Raw genomic sequence first — 18,673 nt, 5'->3', positions numbered from 1 at the left:
AGCTATCTCCTTATACAAAGTAAGATGTGCTCATTGAACCATTTTTGTTCAGGAAAGTAGGGAGGGGAAGGAGAGGAAGAATGAAAACAGAAACATCATAGAATATTTAAAAAAAGAAAAATATTGACACATGAGACAAATCAGAGCAAAATTTTGCACAATATTGTTCTCCTATTAGACCAGAACACCAGAACAATAATCAGCCACTAACCTAGGGCAAGCATTTGAGAAATGCCCAAGAATAAATAACTGCCTTAGAGACATACGGTGTGAGAACTGACAGTAAAAGGAAGCAGTGCAGAAATTCTCTGGATAAGCTGATGGGCAAGCTGAAGACTTGATTAGTGAGAATGAAAAGCCTGTCATCAGTTGGTCCCTTAAGTGAAGGAGACCCTTCAGGGCACTTTGCAGCTGGCAAGAAGTAACAACTTTTCTCAGGTATTACTAGCCTAACAGTTCTCTTTATACGATTACCTTTGGCTCTTAAAAGAGTCAATCATTGTAACTTCCACGAGTGTAAATGATAAATCATGAAAGCTTGACCACTTTAGAGACTAACAAACGCTCCTGAAGTGAACAACCCACCGAATGTTTCTTCAATAAATAGAAAAACTGCCCAAGTCTTTGTAGCATCGTCTGCCCACCTTATACCCACTCCACCAGGTCACCCAAGGCCCACTTACCCCCAGCATCTGGTGGAGGTAGTGATACTCTGGCCCTTGGTTATACAGCAGGAAGGTTTTCCAGAAAAGCAGGACATTCAGGGAGACCCAGATAAGCTAAATCATATGGAGAAAGAGAAAAAAGAATTAAAAATAAGTACTATCTGATGAACAGAAACCTCAAGTACATTCGTCGGACACAATACGTTCAATGGAACCTCAATTAGTCGTTGCCAAAAGCTTTCTCAATTGACCAGCAAGCTGCAAACGACTAAGAGGAAAACGTATCTGAACTCAATCAGCCCCTGTACACCTGAGATTAAGTATTTGGGCTGCAACAGGTATCCTAAATATCACAGATATCCCCTGGAGGACAAAACAAGACTAAGTGATGAGTGACATCACCAAGTCCCAAGCACTGTATGTTTAAGCTTTAAAAATATCCATTGAATGAAGAATAGATAATAAAGAAGAGGGCTTTGCTGTATAAAATAAAATCCGACAGAAACAATCTGGGAAAGGAGAAAAGGGGGGTGGGGTGTGGTGAAGATGTTTAAGAAGTTAAAGGAAAAGCTGTGTTAATTAACAGGGATCTCCCTTCCTCCGCATCCGCTCTCGCATCAAAGTGTAGGCAAGTTCCCGAGGGCTTGGAGGAAGGGAGGGAGGAGATGGTTATGTCCAGGTATTCCCGGCAGAAAGTTTGTGTTAGTGGAGGATGTTTTGCACTAGAGACAAAACTTCCAGCTTCCCACCCGCGCTCGCTCAGAGAATGAATCAAGATCGCTGCCCCAGAAACAAGACGCCGGGAGACCCTCGCCCGCCATCCTACCAGGCAGAGGTGTTTAACCCCTTCGTTGGCCAGCCAGCTCCTCCAGGACACGGCCATGCCGCCGGCCCGCGCGCCGCGCTCTCAGCCAGCCGGCCGACAAGCAGCGGCGGCCGCGGGCGCAGCGGCTCCAGCGGTGCGGCCCCCTGGGGGGAGGCGGGGGGGCCGGGAGGGGACGGAGGGTCAAAGACCGAGTGGGAGCCCGGGGCCGGCGCCGCGCCAGCCCGGGCGGGGTCTGCGCCCGGAGCCGGCTCTTCCGGGCGCCTCGGCCGCGGCCGGCGCGGGGTCTGCGCGGCGCCCCTGGCGGCCGGGACCCGCGCTCAGAGCGCGCGCTCCCCGCCGCGCCTGCCCTTTGTCTGCGGAGAGCCTGTTGTTGTGGCTGCCGCCGCGCGGGATGTCCCGGTCTGGGATCCGGGAGGCGGCCCAGCAGCCTCCAGCGGCCGGCCCCGCTGGGAAAGATAGCAAGATGCGGAGGAGGGTGCTGAGACAGAGTGGGGACCTGCGCCGCCCTTGGACTCACACACACACAATGACACACAGGCACACGCGCACACACACACATACACCGGCCTGCCCCACTTCAAAAGACACAGCAAGATGTGGAGGAAGGTGCTGAGACAGAGCGGGGACCTGCGCCGCCCTTGGACACACGCACACACACAGACACACACACACACACCGGCCGGCCCCTCTTGGAAAGACAGCAAGATGTGGAGGATAATGCTCAGAGTGGGGACCTGGGCCGCCCTTGGACACACACACGTACATCGGCCTGCCGCACTTGGAAAGACACCCAGCAGGATGTGGAGGATGGTGCTGAGTGGAGACCTTCGCTGCCCTTGGACTCACACACACACACACACACACCTGCTGGACCGGTTGGAAAGACAGCTAGATGTGGGGGATGGTGCTCAGCGGAGTGGGGACCTTCGCCGCCCTTGGACACACGCAGACGCACACACAAAGACACACACACACACCTGCTGGCCCGCTTGGACAGACAGCAAGATGTGGGGGATGGTGCTCAGCCGAGTGGGGACCTTCTCCGCCCCTTGGACTCACACACACACACACACACACACACACACACACACACACCCCGCAGCCTGCCCCCACTGGAAAGACAGCAAGATGTGGAGGATGTTGCTCAGACAGAATGGGGACTTGCGCCGCCCTTGGACTCACACACACGAAGACACACACACACCCCTATTCCTTTTGACTGGCCGGACCTTTGCCGCCCCTTGGACTCACACACACACAAAGACACACACACACACACCCCTACTCCTTTTGACTGGCCGGACCTTTGCCGCCCCTTGGACTCACACACACACACATACAAACACACACACACACACCCCTACTCCTTTTGACTGCTCGCCCCCCCCCGCCCCCCAAGGTCCCTCTCCGAGGCCCCCGGCGGAAACCCGAGCCGGAAGTAGCCCCCGTGTGACCGCGCCCCGCGCCCCGCGCCCAGCAGGTCCTTGGCCGCCACAGCCCTGACCTCAACTTCTCTCCCTCGCCCTTCCGCCCCCATCCCTAAGCACCGACGCAGAGCTTTAGAGAAACTTCTGCGTCAAGAGTCCAGGGAGTTAATGGTTAAAACTGAGGGAATTTTCAGGGGCTTTTAGGGAAGCTCCGATTCACTCTATTCAGTGCGCTTTACTACCTGCCATCAGAGTCTGTTAGGGAATAAGAATCCTGTCAGACTTGTACCAGAGGCCCGGTGAAGGGTGATGAAAGTGTGAAATTTTCCCAGGCTACCTGTCCTACAGGGCAGCTTATCAGTATTAGGGAACAAACAAAAAATCACGCACGTGAAAGAATGTCCGATGAAAATAAGTGTTGGAGAAAGTTTTGTTAAATCAGGAACTTTCTCACCTCTAGCCACTAGTGGCAGAAAAAGTAAACCACTAGCAACCTAATCTCATGGCCCTCAAGCTATCTTTCTGTCTCTTTTTTTAAAGCAAAATACATTTTACAAACGTGCAATAATATATAATTGAAACTAAAAATTCCACAAGAATCATAATTTCTTTACCTCATGGAATGTAAAAAACAAATCTGTATCAAATCCCAGTTATAATTCACAAAGTGCTCTAATAGTGATCTCTTTTAACATATAACTTTACTGTTTTATGCATGATCTAATCCTAAAAACTGCCTCAAATCTTTCTGGAGCTAAGGAGCCCATTATTCATAAATAACAGCCAGTTTTTATCCACCATGTGATACCTGAAGGACCAGAAGAAGAGGACAGGGAGAAGCCAAGGAGTGTCACCACTGAAGGCAGGTCTAATTCTGAGACACATCGGTATTCCTCATATTTCACCCTGAAGAAGCCATCTTCCAGCCTTAATTTCAACAGATGGAAGGTGAGGAGATTCTGGCAAAATAAGCTGGTTGTTGTCATTTTGAGAGGAGTGAAGCAATTTTTTCAGGAAAAAAAATAACAAAAATAATGGAGTCAGCTCTCACTATGTACTTACTGTATCAGCCACTGTCCTGAGTATTTCATGTACAAAATCTCACTTTATTCTCATAGCTCTCCATGCGGATAAGAGCCGCCTCACTTCCGAGCTGACGAAACTGAAGCTGAAAGAGATTAAGAAGTTTGCCTGAGGGAGAGGGGGAAATGAGCAGACATTGGTTAAGAGGTACAAACTTCCAGTTATAAGGTGGATAGTTTTTTGAGATCTAATACACAGCCATGGTGATGATAATTAACCACACTATGTTACATACTTGAAAGTTGCTTAGAGAATAGATCTTGAATGTTCTCTTAATACACACAAAAAGGGTAGTTATGTGAGGTGATGGAGGTGTTAGGTAAGGCTTGAGTGATAATCATTTCCCTATATATAAGTGTGTCAAATCAACCTGATATATGCTTTAAACTTAGACAAAGTTACATATCAATTATATCTCAACAAAGCATTATGTTTTAACTGAAAGTAAGAGCATCACAATAAAGATGAAAAAAAGAGAGACACAAGAAACCTGTATGAGATGAAAAAACAGGGTTTTACTTACAGTTCCAAAAAACCCATAATCAGATACTTTTGTGAAACTCTTTGGTACCATAATAGGATGCTATATAAACGTTGATTATTATATTTATCACTATTATTTTATAGGAGCTCTGTAAAAGAGGATTAGGTTCTAATTGCTTACAAGGAAATGACACTGCAAGCTATCCCCAAGGAACAGAGGTAAAACCATGTGCAGGAAGGTACTTTCATGAATGAGGTTCTTTTCAATATAATTTTCTCTAGGCCATGTTGTTTAGTGCAAGTAGATACTATCTTTCCCAAGAAAGGAAGACTGTCCTTGAAAATAATGAAGAGATAATCCTATAGCTGTATCAATAGTTGAAAAATCATAATTTAAAAAAAATCACACTTTTACCTGGAAAAAAACTTCACAGAAAAAAATATCAAATGACAAATACCTTTGCTTGTGGCTGAAATAATAGTGAAATAATAGTGATCATCCTACACTGATTATAAACTCTGTCAGTTAGAGATGTTCTTGGAAGCTTTCTTTTTTGGTAGACAGCAACCCTCAAAATATGAAATCCACTGAGAAAAACTGAGAAAAGTTTTCCCTTTTGGTCTGCTTTACTAGTCAACTCCCTCTGTCAGCTCAAAGGCACACCTTTGCCATAAAGCTTTCCCTGGCTCACCCTGCCTCTGTGCTCACACAGATGCATCCTGCATCTATGGATTCTTACGTGTGTTTATAATACTCCAGACATGTGATCATTACTCCATTTTCCACATATTATTTTAGTTGTGTGTGTGTGTGTCTATTTCCCTTCATCAACAGACCTCTTCAAGGGCAGAGATCTTGTTTATTTCAGGACTTTGGACAAACATTGTCATATAGCCAGAACTTCAGGATGCTTGATTAATGAATAGCATTAATAGTTAAGCATATTATCCTTATTTTTGTGGCTCCCTCAAACTCCAGTTTCTCAAGTGTAACTTTCCAGTAATGAAAGAAAAGTTTCTGCTTATGTGCTAAGTCGTTCAGTCGTGTTTGACTCTTTGTTACCTCATGGACATTAGCCCAGCAGGCTACTGTGTCCATGGAATTTTTCAGGCAAGAATACTGGAGCAGATTGTCATATCCTCCCCCAGGGGATCTTCCCGACCCAGGGATAGAACCTGCGTCTCCTGTGTCTCCTGTACTGGCAGGTGGATTATTTACCGCCGTGCCACCTGGGAAGTCCCCATACCGATATTTGATCTTAGCTCAAAGGCCATTTCTGATTAGCTATATAATTAACATCAGAAAATAACCAGCAGGGCAAGGACTCTTCCTCTGGGTGTCACCTCTACCACAATCATGGGATATGTGGTTGGGAGCAGTGGGCACCTATATTAGCTTCCTGGGGTTGTGGTAACAAACTGTCGCAAGTTTAGTGGATTTGGACAATAGAAATTTATTTTCACACGGTTCTGGTGGTCAGAAAGCTGCAGTCAGAAGATTGGGTGAAAATCAAGGTGTCAACAGGGCCGCAGTCCCTTCAGAGAGTCTTGGGGAGAATCTGCTCCTTGCCCCTTCTTGATTCTGCTGGTGTATCTTGATTTAGGGCTGCATCACTCCACTCTCTGCCTCAACGATCACACGGCTTCTCCTCTTCTAGTGTGTATATGTCATTGTAAGGGGAACCACTGACCGAAACAGCCCACCCTGGCCAGGCAAGATGATAGTCACTTGCATGAATTGTCTTGCAACAGGAGGTCCCAGTAAGGAATGCAGAACTAACAAGCTACCACCAACCAGAAGAATTCAGGAAAGGTCAAAAGGAGAGAGGAGATGCCAATCCAAATGTCCTACCAACCTCCTAGAATCCTTCTTGCCGGAATCTGTCTTGACTAAGCAATGCACACAACACAAGGAAGGACCCTGAGTCACAATGATTGTCCAGAGACAACCTGGAAACTTATTCCATAACCATAAAACCTGAGACTGTGAGCAGCATGACAGACCAGTTCTCCTGGGTTCCCTTACCCTGCTTCTTTCCTCCCTGGCACCCCTTCCCAATAAAGTCTCTTACATTGTGAGGACATGTGTCTCTTCGGACAGTTCATTCCCAAGTGTTAAATGAGACTCTTGGGCACTGGAAGAGGTCCTTCCTACAACAAAATCACCCCCTGCCTCTCTCTTATAAAGAATCTTTCGATTGTATTTAGGGCCCCCAGATAATTCTGATTTTTCCAGTAGTCATGTATGGATGTGAGAGTTGGACCATAAAGAAAGCTGAGCACCTAAGAATCAATGCTTTTGTGTTATGGTGTTGGGGAAGACTCTTGAGAGTCCCTTGGACAGCAAGGAGATCCAACCAATCCATCCTGAAGGAAATCAACCCTGAATATTCATTGGAAGGACTGATGCTGAAGAAGCTGAAACTCCAATACTTTGGCCACTTGACGTGAAGAACTGACTCATTGGAAAAGACCCTGATACTGGGAAAGATTGAGGGCAGGAGGAGAAGGGGATGACAGAGGATCAGATGGTTGGATGGCATCACCGACTCGATGGACATGAGTTTGAGCAAGCTCTGGGTTTTGGTGATGGACATCCTGTCATGCTGTCAGGCCTGGCATGCTGCAGTCCATGGGATTGCAAAGAGTCAGACATGACTGAGTGACTGAACTGAACTGAGATAATTCAAGATAATCTCCCCACTTTAAGATCCTTAGTTATATCTGCAAAACCCTTTTTGTCTTATATAAAAAATAATATTTACAGGATCCTGGGATTAGGATGTGATATATCTAGATGGTCGCTATTCAGCCTACTCTAGCCCTAAAGTAACTTGTGTGCATGTGCTAAGTCACTTCAGTGGTATCCAACTCTTTGTAACCCTATGAACTAGCCCATAAGGACTGTAGCCAGCCAGGCTCCTCTGTCTGTGGGATTCTCCAGGCAAGAATACTGGAGTAGGTTGCCATGCCCTCCTCCAGGGGATCTTCCAGACCTAGGGATTGAACCTAGGTCTCTTACCTCTCCTGCATTGGCAAGTAAGTTTTCTACAACTTGTGCCACTTAGGAAGCCCCTAAAGTAGCTTAACTGATGCTAATTTTCTTTCCCCGGTTAGATATGCCAGCCTGCAAGAAGGAATTTTGAGGAAATTCAAATTAAGATATAAACGTTGGAACTTTTACTTAACTTTTCTGTCAAGAAGTCAAAAATTATAGACGAGGAATCATGCCAGATAGAACTCAATAAACTTTCTTAACCTTTGTGACTTGACTGAGTTTACTGTTTTGGGTATCCCTATCTGATTTATGAGGAGTCATGAGTATTAAACTCAAAAATGGAAAAGAGCCTGTGTATTTTTCTTACAAATAGAAAAGAAGAAGGTGGGAAAACTCTGTCCCAGTAGGCAGTGTAACTGGTAAAGTGGGCAAAAGAATCCTAAAGGTGTGAATAACTGCCAGCCAAGTTGTCCCTGGGACACTTGTCAAGGAAGAATGACCCCTCAGGGAACTAGCAAGAAATGATCCAAAGGCTTAACATTAGGAAATCTGGCGACAAGTTCCAGACAGTGACTCATTGTCATTTTTACACAAAAACAAGTGTAGACCATCTTCTGATTCAGACCTTTAGGAATGTCTACCGTGCACTCACACAGCTGGGTCAATGCCCTGAGAAATAACTGAAGAAGCTGGAGAGGTTCTTACACCCTCAAGGATAAGATACTTTGTTGGAAAATAAAGCTTGCTAATGTAAAAGCAATTTAAGGATGCCAGACTAAAGAGGCTCAATAAAAGTTTGTTGAATAAAAACCAATAATAATAAACTCTTGTTCAGAACTGCTCTACATAGAATATTTTCCCATATTTCTGAATGACGTAGATGAATAAAGTTTCAAAAAGCAAAAATAAATGGAAATCAACACAGACGAAACAAACTTTTACTGCAAGCAAAGACAATTTTTAAAATGAAAAACAAACAAATAAATAAAAGTACCATTGCCATGCTTATTAAAGAAAATTTATTTTTAACACAAAAATAACTGTAAGAAATACTGATTGCCTCTAACTTCTATAGAAACTCATTACATTTCTTTCCCCCCTCCCCCTCTAGTTATTATTTATTTCATCCTCAAATCTCTTCTGTTAAGATGGGTAGGCCCATTCTTAACTTCATCCTAATTTTATATATAAGGGAATTGAATCACAGGGGCAGTAACAAGGTCACTGAGGCATTTCCTTCCTCTGCACCCTTTAGTCACTGCTGAATTAGAATTTCCCTGTGTTCTGAACCGAAAAACTTTTGACCCCCAGATGGAGCCATGGTTGGTATGACTCTCCAACAATCTGAGGTCTGTAGGAAATGGCTAGTGTGCTAAGACAGTGCACATTCTCAAAAGACTGTCTTGTCTATTAGTTATCATTATTTGTCTTTTTATCGTGTGGTGTTTCCTGAATGCAGCCATTAACGAAATAATTCCTGGATGTGTGAGTTACTGTATTGTTCTTTAAGTTTTAAATAGAAGTGTCCCAGGAGCCCCCCACCCCCCCAAAAAATGATCTTAGCGCCTGCTTCCATGCTTCTGATTGCATTCTCAAACATCTTTGCAATGTTGAGGAAATAAGATGGGACTTCTTTCCTAGTCTTCCTTCACTTTCTAAACATACCATAAAAATCTTAAGCTACAACTATTACAATCCATGTTGAATAGTATGTTTTAAAGTCTTAAAAAATCTGAATAGGAAAGACTTTGGAGACCATTCTAACTTCTACTTAATTTGTTAGAGAGGAGACTAAAATCCTGTTCTCAGCCCTTTGAGCTCACCAACCCCTGCCCCATACACACACACACACATAGCACTGGGTCATCGCACAGCCTGATAGCGTATATTTATATATTTTTATGAGTTTATTTGATTAATGCCTATCTCTTTCATAAAATGTGAACTCCCCAAAGGTAAGTACATTTCTGTTTTTCCTCATTCTTATTATGCTGAGGCCAAGTATAGGACTTGAAACATGAGTAGATGCTCAGTAATTATTTTGAGTGAAAGAAATTAAAGCCCAGAGGAGAATAAATTTCCCAACTTCTCTTCCAATAATCTTTACACACTATTTCCTTTTCTAGAGTGACATGGAATTTCAGACTGTTAATTCTTTCTCTCTCCCAAATATACTCTTTGTTTCTCAGAGTCTCGTCCATATATGCATTGTGTTCTTGCTTCCTGGCACACAGGCCTACGGATGCTCACTTAGTCTCCAAGCTCAAGATGAGTATCCTTTCTTCTTCAAATTTCACATGGATTCTTCCCAGTGGGATCAGGAACCTTTTGTGAGCCTGTAGTCCCCTGCGTGTAGCCCTGTCTTAGGATAGATAGATTACCTGGACAAGGGAGTCTTTCCCAGCCAGGGACCGAACCCAATTTTCCTGCATTGCAGGTGGATTCTTTATCATCTTAGCCACCAGGGAAGCCCCCTCAAAATAGTTATCAGGCCGAATTTGATGATTCATTTTCTAGGTTCTTTCTCCAGCTAAACTCTGAGCACACTGAAGACAGGAAATTTTTCTTCATTACCTAAAGTCTGGCATATAGTAAGAGTTTGAAATATATTTAGTGAATGAGTGAATGAAACTCTAGCATGCGATAACAATTTAGGTTATTTTCCAAGTGGAAAATCAGCACTTACAGAATTTTATTCTAATTGCCCAGAGTGTAGTGTGGATGAAAAATGTTGGCTGTCTTGTCTGTACACAAGGGAGGTTGCAGCCATCAGGGCAGTAGCCTCTGTGCACTCTAAGGGGATTCAGGGTATAAAAAAGCAGGATACTGTCCCTAGATAGTTGTGGTTGTGTTAGTTGCTCAGTTGTGTCTGACTCTGCAACCCCATGGATTGTAGCCCGCCAGGCTCCTCTGTCCATGGAATTCTCCAGGCAGGAATACTGGAGTGGGTGGCCATTTCCTCCCCCAGGGGATCTTCCCAACCTAGGGATCAAACCCAGACCTTCTGCACTGCAACCAAAGGGTGCTTATCAAAGCAATGATTTCAATGAACCCAGAATCTGAATCTTCCCGTACGTAGAAAAGCACTATGTCATTAACTAGAGATGTCTGATTTTCTTTAATTGGCAGTAGTCTTTTCATTTTTGACTACCTGTTTTCTGTCCTTGTTGTTTGAACTCTTACGATCCTGGCTCCTTTCCTAATTCTTTCGAGTGGTCCCTCAGAGAGCTCAGCCTTTCAAGGCTGTCTTCTGGGCTTCAGCCCTCAGAAAATACACTGAGAAAAACATAATTCCCAACATTTAGGTTGTATGTTTTTTCAGTCTAGAGTAGGAAAGGTTTTATGCTAGACTGGATGGAAAACAAGTTCAGGTACATGAAAGAAAATAAAAATTGACTTTTGTCTTTTCTTCCTCCTCAACAGCTTTCTGTAGAATTTAACCTTCAGACTCTGCCTGCTCTCCAAGAATCTGAGACTGGAAATTTCAAAAACATGACTCACTCTTGCTTCTACTGACAAAGAAACTGAAATGTCTTTATGCCTATATGCAACTATGTATAGCCTAGCAGATTTCATACCCACTAAGTCACTTCAGTCCTGTCTGACTCTGTGCAACCCTATGGACTGCAGCCTGCCAGTCTCCTGTGTCCATGGGGATTCTCCAGGCAAAAATACTGGAGTGGATTGCTGTGCCCTCCTCCTGGGGATCTTCCCAACCCAGGGACTGAACCTGCATCTCCTGAATCTCCTGATTGGCAAGTGGGTTCTTTACCATTAGAGCCACCTGGGAATCAATTCTTTATCTGGAACCACTTTTGAATCAGTTTCTCCCTGAAGGCAACACTGTGCCTCCACTGATCTTTCATAGTCCTTAATTCAGATTTATACACACTCAATTATTTACATATGTTCAGTTCTGAACTGCTGTTCATGGGTTTCTCAAGGCAAGAATACTGAAGTGATTTGCCATTCCCTGAATCAAGATTGCTGGGGAAAATATCAATAACCTCAGATATGCAGATGACAGTGCCTTTATGGCAGAAAGCAAGATCTAAAGAGCCTCCTGATGAAAATGAAAGAGGTGAGTGAAAAAGTTGACTTAAAACTCACCATTCAGAAAACTAAGATCATAGCATCCGATCCCATCACTTAAAGGCAAATAGATGGGGAAACAATGGAAATAGTGGGAGATTTTATTTTCTTGGCCCCCCAAATCACCACAGATGGTGACTGCAGACATGAAATTAAAAGACACTTACTTACTCCTTGGAAGAAAAGCTATGACCAACTTAGAGAGCATATTAGAAAGCGGAGACATTAGTTTGCCAACAAAGGTCCATCTAGTAAAGGCTATGGTTTTTCCAGTGGTCATGTATGGATGTGAGAGTTGGACTATAAAGTTGAGTGCTGAAGAATTGATGCTTTTGAACTGTGGTGTTGGAGAAGATTCTTGAGAGTCCCTTGGACTGCAAGGAGATCCAACCAGTCCATCCTAAAGGAGATCAGACCTGGGTGTTCATTGGAAGGACTGATGTTGAAGCTGAAACTGCAATACTTTGGCCACTTGATGTGAAGAACTGACTCATTTGTAAAGACCCTGGGGAAGATGCCGGGGAAGATTGAGGGTGGGAGGAAAAGGGAACAGCAGAGGATGAGATGGTTGGATGGCATCACTGACTCAATGAACATGAGTTTGAGTAGGCTCCAGGAATTGGTGTGCTGCAGCCCATGGGATGGCAAAGAGTCAGACATGACTGAGCGACCGAACTGAACTGAATTCTGAACTATGATGCAATTATTTGTCACCCAATTATTTCTGTATCAGTGGGATTTCATTGGAGTGGCTGAGTCTGCAAATCTTTCTCTATTCTCCTCTTCTTCATTTTTGCAATGACTCACCTGAGTTTCAGCTAAATCAAACATGCCCACCTAGCAATGACATGGCTTAGCCTCCCCTCCAGTCAGTAGTAGGTACTGACTGTTTCTGCATATGTGTTGTGAACAAGGGGCTATGTACCTCCCCATCACAAAGGAAACTGCTTTCACTCCATTTTCTTTTTTCCCTTTCCCCACAGGCTGGAAATACACTTCAAACATCAAGGTAGGGATAATAATTTGAATGATAACAAAGAAATAAGATACGAGGAATTTGGATTACGTGAGTCACAGTTGCCCACCTGGATAGCTTTCTTCTTGATTGTTGTAAGAGAAAGAAATGAAATCCTGACACACTATATTTTAGGTTACATTTACTTAGCCTGTACACTATTATTATAGAAATTGGCTCCTGGCAGTGGGATACCATCATCATAAAAATCAAAATATGTGACATCAGTTTAGCAAGTTGTATAGCAGGCTGAGAGATGTTCAGGCTAGAAAGAAATGCCTTTGTTACACCACTCAAAAATACATGCTAACTTGGAAACAGACCACAAGCTTGTAGCTCTAGAGGAATAGGCTTTAAAAATGCAGATTTTTGTGCAAGTTGGCTGTTACTTGGAATTATTAGCAAAGTGCTTCGAGAGACATGCACTAAAGTTAGACAAGAAATGGTCCATTTGCAAATAGAGATGAAAGAGACTATAGTTCTGCTAATGGAAAGTCTTCCTGCCCTTGACCTGCTTTTTAATGGATTAAAATGCCATTAATTTGGGACCTTACAAGGCTGGAAAAGTCAACTGCTTCTATTCCACAAACAGCATGATATAACATTTTCATCAGATTCAGCCAGAGGGAAGATAACCATTTAAGACTATTAGCTTCCCAACCATCTTGCCAAGACTTTAGTTTCATATGGCATTAGGATGGCTGACATTAAGTTAAGGGAAAGAAAGCTGAGCAGAGCAAACAACACAATAAAATTCTAAAAAACTTTCCATAATCTCTATGGAAATTTGTCCAAAAGATGTCTTTTAGTGTGGCTGTTCTGCATGGAACTGTCCAGAAACAAAAAGTATACTATAGTTTTTATTGTGATTTTTCAGTTTTATTGAGATATAATTGGCATATGTCACTGTATAAATTTAAAATGTACAGCATAATGGTTTCTCTACCATATACTGGGAAACAATTACTGCAGCACGTCTAGTTAGCATCCGTCATCTCATATACAGACAGAAAAAGAAAAAGCAAAAAAAGTTGTGTATGTGGTTAAAACTCTTGGGCTTTACTCTCAACTTTCATTTATAACCTACAGCAGTATTAATAATATTTATCATGTCCTATTTATATTCCTGGTACTTATTTATCTTATACCTGAAACTTTGTACTTTTGGACCACCTTCATCCAATGCCCAATCTTTCTTCCCATTGCTGCCCCACTTCCCCACCTCTGGAACCACAAACCCCATCTTTTTCTGAGTTTATTTGTGTGTGTGTGTGTGTTTTGTTTAGATTTTATGTGTAAATGAGATTATTCTATATTTGTTTTTCTCTCTCTGATTTGCTTCTCTTAGCATAAGACCCTCAAGGTCCATCCATGTTGTGTCAAATGGCAAGATTTCTTTATTTTAAAGGCTGAATAATATTTCATTGTATTTATATACTGCAACTTCTTTATTCATCCGTCTGTCATTGGACACTTAGGTCGCTCCCATATCTTGGCTGTTGTAAATAATTCTGCTGTGAACATGGGGATTCAGATATCTTTTTAAGTTAGTGTTCTCATTTTTCTACTCTGGTTTTGAAGGAATATTTTTACCAAAGAAACCACAAGCTTCGTATACAAGAGCCTATGGTTGTTGAATTTCTAACACAATACTCAGTCTCCTAAAGCTGCCTTAAGTAAAGCACACTCTTTCTTGCTGCTTTCTGATATGGATAGTGGATAGGAAACCCGCCCCTCAACACACACAAAATCAGAATTACAGGGGCCAATAAACAGGAGAGATACTTCAAGTCTGGCAGACTCATTAACCAAGGAACCTACTTCCCCAGCAGGAAGCATTCACAGTTCCTGCCTAGGATAATTTAACATCTGCTCTGGACAAAAACTACTGTGAGCTTTTCTTTTCTTTTTTTTTTTCATTTCTGAAAGGATGATTTTCTTTATTTTTAATTAAAAAAATATTTGTGGTAAAATATACATAACAGATGTAGCATTTTAACCATTTTTAAGTGTAGAATTAAGTGGCATTAAGTCCATTCACATTGCTATGCAAATATTACCACCATCTGTCTCTAGAACTTTTTCATTTTCCCAAACTGAAATCCTGTAGCTATTAAACGATAACTCTCCATTCTCCTCTCCCCAGAATTTGCTAGCAACCATTGTTTTTCCTTTCTCTATGAATTTGACTCTTCTGAGCACCTCAAATAAGTGAATTCATTTAATAATTGTCCTTTAATGTCTGGTTTATGTCACTTAGCATAAGTCAGGTTTGATACTTGGTTGGGAAGATCCCCTGGAGAAGGGAATGGCTACCTACTCCAATATTCTGGCCTGAACAATTCCATGAACTGTATATATAGCCCTTGGAATCACAGAGTCGGACATGACTGAGTAACTTTCACTTCACTGGCATCAGTCAACCTTAGCAATGTTCATCCACATTGTAGTATATGTCAGAATTTCCTTCCACTTTATGGCTGAGTAATATTTCTATGTGTGTGTTCTTGACTGCAGTTTCCATAGGTGATGTTGTCCTTCTCAGGGTACTTTAACTGGGGAGCTTTTGATTCTACCACTGTATATTGGACTTACAGAAGATATACAAGTTGTGTTTAGTGATAGTTTATCATAACTAAAAGAAGCCGCTTCCAGAACCTGATAAAAAAAGACTTTGAACCTGAGTCTCCTGCATTGCAAGCAGATTCTTTATCATCTGAGCCATCAGGCAAGCCAATAATAATAATAAATAAGAAAAATTATTTTCATTTGTGGGAAGTTCTCCTGAGATAGGTAGACAACACTGTAAGATATAAAATAAACAAACTTTCTCTATTCAAGAGTCCTAGGGAATCTTTTCTCATTAAGAAATATTTAAACTGGTATTTGAAGGGCAATAGCCAGACCTTGGGAAGCTCCCCGGAGAAGGGAAAGGCTACCCACTCCAGTACTCTGGGCTGGAGAATTCCATGGACTGTATAGTCCACAAAGAGTTGGAGATGACTGAGGTGACTTTTACTTACTCACTCACTCACTCACTCACTCACTCGCTGTGGATACAAGACCAGATCGGAGGCTATTGTAGCAGATGTGTGAGAGATGATGGTGAATGTAACAGAGTTTTTATAGTTTAAATAGAAAGAAATGAATAGAGTTTTGGTATAGTTAGAATCTAGGAACTACCAAAACTGTGATTAATTTGGACATTGATGATGAAGAAGTATGAGATTTCAAAACGCATACTATATTCTCAGCCTTCAGCAGCCAGCTGGTATAGATTACATTTACTAAACTAGATTGCACCATAGACATGATTACTATGGAGAAGGGAGGAATTAGGATTTCAATTTGGAATAATGAGTCTGTGCTGCTGCCTATATGAAACATACAGAAAATACTGAATAGCATTTGGATACAGAGGTCTAAATTTTAATAGATGTATTTGGGATATAAAATATATACTGCTTTATGTATTACAAAGTTAGCAGTTCACATCCAAGAGCGAAAGGGAATGGGGTCAAGACCAGGACAGAGCACTGAGGCTATTTAACATATAACACCCATAGGAAAAAGGAAGGAAAAGAGAGAAGTGACCAAAGAGAGCAGAGGGTGGGGCGGGGCGGGAGTCAGGGGGAGATAGAGGTGGACCAGAAGCACTCAGTGTCAAAAGCCAAAACAAAATGGTACTTCTAGAAATAGTGTACGTTCAACTATACAAAGAGCTGCAGAAAAGTCAAATATGGTGAAGACTAAAAGTATCCACTAATATAATCAAGCCAGAGGTCAATGGAGAGCTTAGCGTACTAGTTTTGGTTGAATAATAGAAACCAAAGTGAGTGGACTGAGAAATTAATAGAAGATAAGAAAGGAAGGGCTTCCCAGGAGATGCTAGTTGTTAAGAACCCACCTGCCAATACAGGAGACCCAAGAGGTGCAGGTTTGATCCCTGGGTTGGGAAGGTCCCCCCTGGAGGAAGGCATGGCAACCCACTCCAGTGTTCTTGCCTGGAGAATCCTCTGGACAGAGGAGCCTGAAGGGCAACAGTCCATGGGGTCGCAAAGAGTCAGACATGACTGAAGCTACTTAGCATGCAAGAAATGGAAATGGATACTTTTTCAGATATTTGGCTATAAAGGGCTGAAGAGAGACTGGAGAGTAGTTGAAAGGGGTGAGAAAATTCAGGGATTATTTTTTTTCTCTAGTGGTGGGAGAGGGTGTTTAATGGCAATGTAAAGTATCCAGTGGAAAGCAGATAGTACAAAAATAATAGAAGAAATTAAGAAGTTAGTCAATAGGAAAAGTTCCTAAAAAGAAGAGTATGAAATTCATAACCCAGGAAGAGTTTAACTGGAGGAAGAATACATCCTTTAACAGAAGGGAAGGAGGAAAAGGTGGTGAATACACAGGAAGATTTATGAAGTTGGAAATGGGAAGTTGAAGTGATCTCCCTCTGACAGCTTCCATTTTTTTCTGCAAAATAGAAAAAGTTTTACCTGCTGAAATTGCTAGAAGTGAGACAAGAGATCAAAAGTTTAGAGAGAATAGAGAAGGTTTAAAATAGTAGTTGTAGAAAGTAGAAAAGACAGCTAATCAGAAAAACACAGGAATACTGCCGGTTAAAACTGGCATGAATTATAGTCATTTATTATAGTAGTAGTCATGAATTATAGAGCAATCTCTCAGCTTCATTGTGCCATTGTAGTTAAACAAATTTCAAGAACATGGAGCCATTGACCCAGGGAGAGAATTGTATTAACTAAAGTGTGATATTTTCTGGGCAAAGGGGCAAGGAAATATAGAGATGGCAAAAGTGCCTGAAACAGGGGACCATAAGAGATGAAGAAGAGGCTAGGGGATAAGGAAAAAATAGAAAAATTAACTGGATACTGTAGAATTCTGGATAGTTGAGGTGTAATAAAAATAATTAAAAAGTGAATCCCCAAAACAATGGAGGTTATGGTCAGAGGATTACAGAATTAGAGATTTTCTACTTAAAGCAGTTTTGAGTTGTGTATATGTCCAGTTGGTGAACATAGTATGGGTGGTAATGAAATGGAAAAGAATGTTACCAAGAGAAAGGCTTTCTGTCTCTACTCCTTCTTTTTTCTTTTAAAATGGCTGTTTTACTTTATGTTTTACTGAAAGTAGAGAAAAAAAAAGAAAGAAATGTTACAAACTGAAACTGCCTAAAGTCAGATAATTGGTGATGCAAATATTTTTTTTTCCTTACCACTGTTATTGACTGAAGGCAAGCTTTGAGATTCTTTAATGAAGCATCTAAGATATGGATCGCCTTGGTGACAGTGCTCTGAAAGGGGTTTTACATCATCAGCCCTCCCAAATCTAGTGGTAGAAATAACTTCTGGTCTGTTCTTTGAAAAACTGACAGGTGAGAGGTGAAAGTGAGAAGTCTGGGGCACCATATAATCTATTTGGATATTTTTAAAAATCTTAAAAAGAAACTTTATATTTTATATTGGAGTGTAGCAAATTAACAATGTCGTGATACTTTCAGGTGGACAGCACAGGGGCTGAGCCTTACATACACATGTATCCGTTCTCCCCCAACTCTTCTTCCATCCAGGCTGCCATACAACATTGAGCAGAATTCCCTGTGCTCTAGCACAGGCCCTTGTTGGTTATCCCTTTTGAATATAGCTGTGTGTACTTGTCCATTCCGAAGTCTCTAACTATCCCTTTCTTCCATCTCTCTCCCCGAGCAACCATACTTTCGTTCTCTCTGTTATTTATGGAGAGTTGCGTGTGTGTGCTCAGTCACGTTCGACTCTTTTGCAACGCTATGGACTGTAGCCCCCTAGGCTCCTCGCTCCATGGAATTTTCCAGGCAAGCAGGCTGGAGGGGGTTGCCATGCCCTCCTCCAGGGGAGACTTCTGACCCAGAGATCGAATCCGTGTCTCTAATATTCGCTGCATTGACAGGCGGGTCCTTTACCACTAGTGGATTCTTTACCACTGAGCCACCTGGGAATACTGTCTGTGAGCCTGTTTCTGTTTTTTAAACAAGTTCATTTGTATCGTTTCTTTTTAGATTCTGCAAGTAAGAGATGTCATATGATACTTCTT

At 42.1% G+C, this 18,673-nt stretch overlaps 1 protein-coding gene across 2 annotated transcripts in view; it reads right to left on the bottom strand.

Moving 5' to 3' along the window:
• The window catches only part of NOX4 (NADPH oxidase 4), a 182,335-nt gene extending 180,551 nt beyond the window's left edge, over window positions 1–1,784 (bottom strand). The window contains exons 1-2 of one of the 2 annotated variants that reach the window (XM_005699426.3): window positions 1,492–1,784; window positions 684–779 (exon numbers count right to left, since the gene is read on the bottom strand). In XM_005699426.3, the coding sequence (XP_005699483.2) occupies window positions 684–779; window positions 1,492–1,548 (153 nt within the window). In that variant the 5' untranslated portion in view covers window positions 1,549–1,784. Of the gene's footprint in view, window positions 1–683; window positions 780–1,491 lie in introns of those variants that run through there. The other variant, XM_018043547.1, reaches the window with a different exon arrangement.

Source organism: Capra hircus, chromosome 29 (genome assembly GCF_001704415.2).
Source record: "Capra hircus breed San Clemente chromosome 29, ASM170441v1, whole genome shotgun sequence".
Taxonomy (NCBI): Eukaryota; Metazoa; Chordata; class Mammalia; order Artiodactyla; family Bovidae; genus Capra; species Capra hircus.
This window is presented reverse-complemented; position numbering and strand designations above follow the sequence as displayed.